Source organism: Sceloporus occidentalis, unplaced genomic scaffold, assembly GCF_023333645.1.
Source record: "Sceloporus occidentalis isolate IW3139 unplaced genomic scaffold, rSceOcc1.0.p SCAF_162, whole genome shotgun sequence".
Lineage (NCBI taxonomy): Eukaryota > Metazoa > Chordata > Lepidosauria > Squamata > Phrynosomatidae > Sceloporus > Sceloporus occidentalis.
Genome location: NW_028317142.1, coordinates 1,898,991 through 1,909,027, shown reverse-complemented (window position 1 = coordinate 1,909,027; position 10,037 = coordinate 1,898,991). Strand labels below are relative to the sequence as shown.

At 42.7% G+C, this 10,037-nt stretch overlaps 1 protein-coding gene across 1 annotated transcript; it reads right to left on the bottom strand.

The window, feature by feature from the left end:
• Positions 1–234: 234 nt before the first annotated feature.
• LOC149279566 (PRELI domain containing protein 3A) lies at positions 235–10,037 on the bottom strand. The gene is made up of 6 exons (XM_089501044.1): positions 10,006–10,037; positions 5,275–5,443; positions 4,304–4,393; positions 4,141–4,211; positions 3,175–3,277; positions 235–288 (listed from the first exon to the last, which is right to left on the bottom strand). Exons 1-6 carry the CDS (start codon positions 10,035–10,037, stop codon positions 235–237), a joined length of 519 nt encoding a protein of 172 aa, XP_089357170.1.

Sequence of the window (10,037 nt, the reverse complement as noted above, 5' to 3'; positions counted from 1 at the left end):
CATTTAGCAGATAAACACATCAACACATAAACATCTGCATACAGATCTACAACAACCTAGCAATGTCAGATGCAGCAAGAAGAATTCATTAGTAAAGAGGGCAGGTATTGATTGTGATCAAAATGTAACACGCTACTGACATGCAGACATCAGCAAGACAAGCAGATACAGCAGAGATAAGACGTTTATAGTTACCAGCAGTTAGAAAAAGCAGCACGGCAAAGCCAGGCACTGTTAGCTTACAGAGCTTGCAGAGTTTTGTATGATCCATTCAATTGCATCCCATCCCTGGAGCAACAAAGAAGAGGTGTAAATATTTAATGATGCTGATACAAAGTGAGACAGCTTTTCGTAGTTCCATAGAAGCAGATTTTGATAGCAGACAACCACCAACTGCTCTATAATAATAGATAATTAGCCTTTTTTTCCATCTATTGTACTGTCCCGATTATGGGTTGCACTTGTTTTTACTAATTTGAATCTTTAGATATTTAGGATGGCGAGCAATGCGTGCTCTCTGACAATGTCTCCTTACCTTCTCCGCTGACCACTTCCATGTCCCTGTCTCTTTTTCAGCAGCTTGGCTTCTTATCTTGCCTCTTCTTTCTTCATCCGCTTCTCCTTGGTATCAGCAACCTTGACCAGGCCTCCGGGAGCGCTTCCTCAAAAGGGTGGAGCCTCCACACACACCCCTCTCTCCCATTGAAGGAACATATTTTCTACACCTTAATTTCTCAGCAAATCGTTCTGCATTATTCTGGCTTCTTGGAATACTTCCTCAAAAGGGTGGAGCTGCAGCACGCACCACGAGGACAGCCTCTCCCCCGTTCCTCCAATTGGGAGAGAAGGTGTGTGCACATAGCCTCTGCCCTTTTGTGGAAGTGCTCCGGGGGGTCTGGTCAAAGCAGACGAAGACAGAAGAACAAGAAGAGGCAAGAGAAGAAGCAGAGCTGTGGAAAAGGAGACAGAGACACAGAAGCGTACGGCGCAGAACATAGGGAGACATTGAGAGAGAGTGTGAGAGAGCGTGAGTAAGAGTAAATGAGAGTGTGAGAGACCATGTGTAAAAGTGAGTGAGAAAATACTGTTTTTTTTCTGTAAACATGACATTTTCTTTAAAATGGCACCAAATAGAGTGCGTCCTATAATCGGGACAATACTGTAAAATGCATCTTACTTTCTTAGTTTAATGTCCTACTCAATGATGTCATATGTCTTTCCCGGAAATACTTGAGTTCATACAGTGTAATAGCCCGCCATGCTGAAGGATTATTCCATGTATCCCCAGACTATCCCGGCAAGCTAGAAGAAAACATTGCTCCCAACTTTCAACGTATTAATGATAGTTCCTCTTGACAGTCCAATTCTGAGTTATCTATTTCATGTGAAATAAGTTAATTTAGAATAGCCTTCATGCAGTGAATATCTTACTAACTTGGTTGGTCTTTGTCCCAGTTTATTAATATGATTAATATGAAAAAGTGGCTTCTCTTTCTCCCCAGTCCTATCTGTATAAAGGATAAAATGTAAGATGATGGAAGAGAAGGGCAGCTGCTGCAGCATATTGAAGTGCTCATATTGAAGTACTCACACAGTACTTCTTTACAGGGGGGTCAGGGGCATTAACTGCATTGAAACAAAAAATCACCCAAATAATTAATGATATGGAACACAAGTAAGCGTAATTTCCTAAAACAGAATGTATCATGGGAGGGATTGACCAGCAGCCAATAGCCAACTTTTACCCCAGTTTCTAGATATAGTTAGATTCTAAAACTTTATAAATTTAAGATTATATGGCAGTGGTCAAGATTTTAACCACACAACGCTCAACTCTGGTGGAGAAAAGTCCAGTTTATTTACGAGACGAAAAAGACACATAGTCTGTCAAGTTTCCAATAAACATATCTGGTGATCCATATTGACAAACTAGCTTTCAGTGCCCTGTTCCAGATCATTAATTAATGCATTAACTAGAAAGCGACCAGTGAGATCAGAACCTTTTCCATTTCAATTAACTAAAGATCTACTACAAGTCGGTTTGAGGAAGCCCACGGGCAAAAAGCGTATCAGAGGATTCACAGAGACACTTAAATATTGTATATTTTATGATAGTGTTGTAATTTATGTAATAAAGTATTTATTCTACATTTTTATATTATATTTATATACATATACTCCATATACTCTGCTGGATCCACTCTGCTGTTCATCACCTTAAAGGGTGAGTACTGCCCTAAGTCAGTACCGTGTTCTTTATCCCTGGAGCCAGGTTACAGGCTCTAGGCAAGGTGAGAGGCTAACCGTAGCCACCTGTTTCTGGTCCATTTTGGATGTGTTGCAATACTGCTCTATGTGATTTTATCCATTTGTAGATATCTCCATTCAAATACAGTTGGGTGTGTGATCCCTAATCACACCAGGCGTTGATGATTTGAGTCAGTCTTTGTCTGACTCATCAGAATGTGAGGTTTTTATACATTTTTTTTTTAATTGCTATATTTTAACATACAGAGTGCACTATTATTTTATTTTTTTTCTTGTCATTTTTTATGTCATTTATTCTACATAACCCATTGGGGTGAGGGTGAATTACGTTTATATTTACTTCTGTCGCTCCGCTCACTGTTGGTGGGTTGCACCACCAATACCTGTCTTTTATTTTGTTGAAGTGTGGGAGAGTGGGATTCCCACAGAGTGTTGTAGCGCATGTACACTTTTACCTGATTTTTTCAATTTTGGGTGGCATATATGCCTAATATTATTCTCTATATAGTGGGAGCTTGCTTATAGATATGTATATGTCCAATTTATTTTCTATATAGTAGGAGCAAACATGCATATGCTTATCAATTGTGTATTCCCATTAATTTATCTTTATTTTGAGGGTTTTTTTTATCATGTGTTGGTTTACTTTTTTTAATTTAATAAGTATTTATTTTATATACTATTCCGTGTTGTTGCTAATTTTTTAAACACAATTTTTCTTTATATAATAATTTTATAGGTGTTTCTTGTGAGATCATTGGAAAATGTATTTAGACTTTACAGTACACAGTTATCATTCCAATGAATCCTAAAATTACCTTTCTCCGTACAAAACGCCAAAACACCCCATTTCCGTCCTCTTTAATGAATGCAAAGGATCACCAAAGGATGCCATTCACAACATACCTTTCTAGCATTGGAAGAAATTGTGTTAGCCATCAATCCTTCCAGATAACTGCTTAGACTCACTCCCTTTACAGTAATTATGGCTTCTTGAGTTAGAACAGTCCTGTAGTTAAACAAAAGAAATAGATAAAATAATGATTTCGCAGATTCAACCCTATGCTTAATTATCTGCAATATGATTTCCATTCATTAAGGAGCACCCCAGCCCCATTTTCATGTTAAATGCATAATGGAGTTCATTGATTTTTGTTGATTGTTTTTCTTATTTAGCTCCTCCCCAGCTGCCTCTATTGAAACCAGAGAGCATACCTCAATATGCTTCTCACACATGCTCAGTAGCGCTCCCAATTAAATTAATTGGAGTAACAACAGCCAATCACATGCATGCTATTTGAACACATGTTTTAGCAGCATATATATGATTGACTGCCCCTTTGGTGACTTCAATGGAAGTTCTAGTGAGAATGTGCAAGAAGTGTACATACTAACAGGTCCTGGTTTCAACAGAGGTGGCCAAGAGAAGGAATTACACTCCATAATTCCAATAACTAAAATCCATAAACATTGTGAGGCAAAGGCCAGTCTGCCCGGGAAATCTGAACGCATTCACGGCCAACAACAATCGATAAAGGAGGATAAAGAAGCTAAATAGCTCTTTCCATGCTAATGTGTCTCTGAGTATCTCTTTTTAACGATGGAAGGCAAACTATCCGTCACGTCTTCCTTTATTGAATATGGAGCCAATAGACCCAATATGGAGCCATCTCTTAACACTTTACACTCACATCTATAGATATATGCTGCTATTCCCCTCCATTCCCCTCCTTCTCTCTCTCTCCCTCCCTCCCTCTTTTCTGTCCTCCCTTTGCAGTCCAGTATGCCAATAAATGAAAGCATCAATCATTGGTATAGGAGAAGACAATGTGGGGCAAGAGACAAGGTTCCACAGAAGACGAGGGAACTTACTCTTCTGGATTTTCCGGATGTGGAGTGTAAACCAACCGTTCATCAACAGACACCAAATTTGTAAGTGTGATCTGAAACAGAAGCAAAGTGAATAAATGTGCATGTTTCTTTACACCAGCTGCACACGCCATTCCGCAGCACGAATTCGTAACACTTTACTCACATTTGTTGAGCACAGAATCATTTTCTTTTCTACCGGATCAACTACGGAATGTTCTTTGATATATGTTAACGTTCGACTGGTCCCAAGAATCTAAAATCAATGAAAAATCTTTATTATGATTTAAATGTTCACGTATATTTTTAATTACATAATAACAAAAGAAGTACTTTGCATTCCTTATATATTATATATTGCATTATTACATTATATCACATTTCATCTCTTTAGCTAAACATATTAAGACCCCTTTCCTTTCCTGATAATTTTTTTCCTACAAACCATTCGTCATTTTTGTTCCCCTCCTCTGAATTCTCTCCAAAAATTTAAATATATTTAAAAATTAAATTTCTGATTCAAATAAAATCTGGGTTAAAAAAAAATAAATTATATACTTTCACTTACATACATTACCTCCTTTAATTTCCTCTCCATTCCCACCTAGCACGATATGGAATACTAAACTTATTTTGTTAATAGCCCCTAAACATTTATTTTAATTACTGCTACCAAAATATCGTACACTGCCGGGCTCCAGACAATTGGCAGCAAGGTTCTGGAAGCGTTCTGAGCCGCCTGCTAGCCATGATCGGCTCGGTTTCATTATGAAGCACTGAAAAGGCTTTATTCTCTGCTGCAATCTGCTCCGCTAGTCAGCAGAATACGGGCTCTACCGGCTAATTCCTCGTCTGCAGCTAAACGTATTTTACTTTTTCCAACACTCAGCTAATATAACTTGGTAACTTTGCTGTCTTCCAAACCTTCTGATCAGCTAAACCGAGTTGTCATTTCTCTGGAGAGGGCTCTGTAGCTGCAAATCCCGAATGAATTTATCAGAATACCTTGAAGGTTAGCAACTAGACCCCAAAAAATGACATAATTATTTCGGTCTTCGTTACCTTTTCAGAATTTGGATACTAAATAAGCAATGCAGCCACATAACATAACCTAAAATATGGTCATTGCATACATACCGCCCTCACAAGGCCCGGGAGCCCCCATTCTGTGCTGAGGAGCCGATGACTGTGGAGTCTGCCCTGGGTATCAAGACTACGGTCCACCACGTCTACTCCTACCACACAAGGATTCATGGGATTGGGGTATTTCCTCATAGCTGCCTTTATTACCGTATCCCACGGGTGACTGAAAGGGAAACAAGTAAGGGTTAAGCCATTTCATTTCAACCTTTGAAGTTAGAGCACAACCACCAAGCTTTCCTCCAAGCTGTACATACACTATAAGGACAGAAGTATTGGGATGTTTGACCATTGCACCAACATGTACTTTGATGACATTGCATTCTAATATGTAGTTGATCCCCCCTTTGCAGCTTTAGCAGCCTCCACTCTTCTGGGAAGGATTTCCACAAGATTTTGGAGGGTTTCTGTGTTAATTTTTGCCCGTTTATCCAGTAGAGCATTTGTAAGGTCAGGCACTGATGCTGGATGAGAAGGCCTGGCTCACAATCTCTGTTCCAGTTCATCCCAGAGTTTGATGAGGTTGAGGTCAGGGATCTGTACGGCCAGTCAAGCTCTTCCACACCAAACTCATCCAACCATGTCTTTATTGATCTTGCTTTGTGCACTGGGGCTCAATCATGCTGGAATAGAAGAGGGCCTTCCTTAAACTGTTCCCACAAGGTTGGAAGCATAGAATTGTCTAAAATGTCTTGGTATGTCCCCTTCAGCATACAAGACATTCTGGACAATGCTTTACTTCCAAAATAGCCAGTATGCAGCTGCCCCCAAAACCATGCAAAAGAAATGATGATGACCTACCATAGTCTGCTATCATATAAAAAGTAAGCATTCCCAGAAAAAAATATTACTGAGGCAAATTTTTAATTGATGAAAGAATTACCGTATTTGCTCGATTATAAGACGAGGTTTTTTTCAGAGCAAATGCTCTGAAAAATACCCCTCGTCTTATAATTGGGGTCGCCTTATAATCAGACCTCAAATAGATCTGACTATGAGACCACTAAGATCCAGATCCCCCGCAGCTGCAGGGGACCTGGATCCTCCTGTCTCCCCCCCCCCGCCCCACTTACCGGTACTTCAGAGTCCCCGGTGTGTAGCTGGGGCAGTGTGTAGATGTCTACGCGATTCGCGTAGACAACTTTTGCTGCAGCAGGAAGGAGGTGTGGCTAGCCGCGGGGGTTGTCTCCGTCCATTGCGCAGACCTTCCCCGGCTGTCAGAGATCAGAGTTCCCCGCACCGGTGCCGTACCGGTGCGGGGAACTCTGATCTCTGACAGTCGGGGAAGGTCTGCGCGATGGACGCAGACAACCCCCGCTGCTAGCCACGCCTCCTTCCGGCTGCAGCGTAAGTGCGTGGGATCTACACGCTGCCCCGGCTACATGGCAGGGAAGTCAGAAGCACCGGTAAGTTTGGGGGGGGGCGGGGGAGTTATAAATGGGGGGCATAAGGCATTTCTGGAGGCAGAGTGCTCTGTGAAATGCCTTTTAACCCCCTTAATGCCACTCTGCCTCCAGAAATGCCTTTTTAACCCTCTATACGCCACTCTGCCTCCTGAATGCCTTAAACCTCCCTATATGCCACTCTTCCCCATAATATGCCTTTTAACCCTCTAAATGCCAGAGTGGCATATAGGGGTATAAGGCATTTCTGGAGGCAGAGTGGCACATAGGGGGTCAAAAGGCATATCATGGGGCACAGTGGCATATAGGGTTAAAAGGCATATCATGGGGCACAGTGGCATTTAGAGGATTAAAAGGCATATCATGGGGCACAGTGGCATATAGGGGGTATAAGGCATTTCTGGGGCAGATGTGCATAACTGGGGGGCAGGTTGGAAAATAGAAGGAAATAAAACCAAAATATTTTTCTCAATCATAGCTTTTATTAAAAAAAAATAGTTTAGATGAATTCACATTTACTGTTGAAACTTTTTTCCTATAGGGTCGTCTTATATTCAGGCTTTTTCTTTTTTCCTAAATTAATATTCAGATTTGGGGGGTCGTCTTATAATCGAGCAAATACAGTATATTGCTTAAGGGTTTATCATTCAGCAGTAAATCATATTTCTGGTGCTGGGTTTAGTCAGCAGACTAGAAGGGACAGCGCCTTTGTACGACGCATTGTACAGCACTATGGAATCTGTCGACGCTATATAAATAAAAGGTAATAATAAGCAATTATTATACCAGTATAGTCCCCCAATACACATACAGTATATATATATATATGTTAATATATATATATTAACATATATGTCACGGTATTGTTTGATCATGTACCCTTCATCCGCTTCCATCTTCCCCGAAGAAAATGACAAAAAATAGCATTTTAAGACACACGGCATTGTGCGTTAGCGTGACAGAATGTCATACCCACCATCTATTTCAAAAGGATAATAAACCATGACATTACTTCAGCTTCCCCTGATATCTATGGAGTCGGAATTATTTATGTGTAAACACAGCGCTACACAGGCTGCATCCTTTTTAAAACAATATAGTATTCTTTTTGCTGTAATCTATGGGGTACTGCACCTATAATAAATGATTATAATGTATTTATATAACTTGGCTCTGATTGGTTACTGTGAAAAGGCCACTTATTGCTACAGGCCAACAACAGAATACGTGGCTCTTGTCACTTTAACATATATTAGCTGTATGGTCCCTTTATATTTTCATGGCGTCTCCCTAGCAAATGCATGGGGGGTTCTGTAGACTCCTCCATGTGCATTTGCCTTTCCCCCAGCTTTTTTCCGTACAGGAGATGAGTTCTGCCATCTCCATGGACGTTATACTTACCACCACTCAGCTCCGGGGCAAACACTGCTGGTAGGGGGTCTGAAAAGCTCTCCCATTCAATGGAAGTCCTTTCCTGCCACTGACTGGCTGCTTACATGCCTACTTTTTTAGGGGCTTCGGCAAAGTCCTGGCTATTACGTACACATCCTAACGCTGTGACGTATTCTGGCCAAGGCCGGCAGGTCCAAGGGGCCGGCAGCCAGGGAACCTCAGGCCACAACTCATAGTACCAGCAAAAAGGGAGATCACTGGAAATAACACCATGGAGGGCCGAGCTCAGTCGACACAGTCCTCCATAGTCCTTTATTAGTGGATCGCCAGGACATGACATCATATCCCGTTGCCAGAAGTAAGCAGGTGGCACTGCCCTGGGCCCAAAAGTCCCAGACATCACTGTCCCTACGTCTTTTAACAAGCAGTCTGGATCGACACAACAGGCATAAAAATTGTCCTGTATAATCCGCTGCCTCTACAATGTAGCAATTTGCTCCTGTTTGGCTCCATCTACTTCTTTCCTTCTGGATAAAAGCACAAGAGGCCAGATGACGACTACAGTGACTACTACCAGACACCGGACGCCAAGCGTCAGCTCCCACCGTCCTGCGGCGACATTAACAATTTAGAGTTCAATGGAACAAGTAGCTGCCACGGAAAAGCACAATCCCATCCGTTAGCAATATAGGGATAGGATTCCAGCAGGAAAGAACGCTGCATAAATAATGCATTAAAGAAGACAGATGATGGACGCCAAACCGTTATTATAAACCTGTGCCGGAGACACCTCCTCTAATAAAGACATCTTCCATATCCGTTGGTGGTATCTGAGGTCCCGTCTGGAAACCACCTTCAATCTAATCCATCTCACTGATAGTAACGTAGTCACTTAGGATGAAATAAAACACAAGGAATTGACTTCATCCTTGCTGTTGATCTAGAAGACGGCAATTTCCAGAGATTGTGCCTCAAAACGGGGGTCATGTCCTTCCTGACTCTATAATGGATTTCTCCTCAACAAACTATAAGTAATCCCGTCCTCGTAACCCGTTATTAACTCTAAATAAATAAATAAATAATAATAACCTGCTGTATAACCAAAACCATGTATTTCACAGCGCAGCACTTGCGGGGAGTGAATTCCTTATCTGTATTGTTCTTACTGTAAGGAAGCCTTAGCGCTGCTTTGCGTGACAATCTCTTGGACGCCATTAACCGGGGAAAGGAATGTTTTTTAAGGCTCTCGCTTGAGCTCCCTGACCCGGCCGCTAATGGTTCTGGCTGCTGCCCTCATCAATGCACAGAACATGCAATCTGCGGGCTGCCACCGGCCCATCACTGCGGTCTGCCGCCATCCCATCACTGCGGTCTGCCGCCATCCCATCACTGCGGTCTGCCGCCATCCCATCACTGCAAGCTGTCACCGGCCCATCACTGCAAGTTGTCACCAGCCCATCACTGCGGGCGGCCCCGGCCCATCACTGCAGGCTGCCACCATCCCATCACTGCGGGCTGCATCCGGCCCATCACTACAAGCTGTCACCATCCCATCACTGCGGGCTAACACTGGCCCATCACTGCAGGCTGCCACCATCCCATCACTGCGGGCTGCATCCGGCCCATCACTACAAGCTGTCACCCGCCCATCACTGCGGGCTAACATTGGCCCATCACTGCAGGCTGCCACCATCCCATCACTGCGGGCTAACACTGGCCCATCACTGCGGGCTAACACTGGCCGATCAATGCGGGCTAACACTGGCCCATCACTGCAGGCTATTACTGGCCCATCACTGCAGGCTGCCACCATCTCATCACTGCAGGGTCCATGTTCCCCAGTGGGAGATCCGGTAACGCTCCATGCATCCAGCTGCTGAGCCGATACTATTCCCAACACACAGGCAGGGACAGTACCCGGTGACCCCCTCACCTGAACACATGCTCCGAGCTCCAGATCTTCAT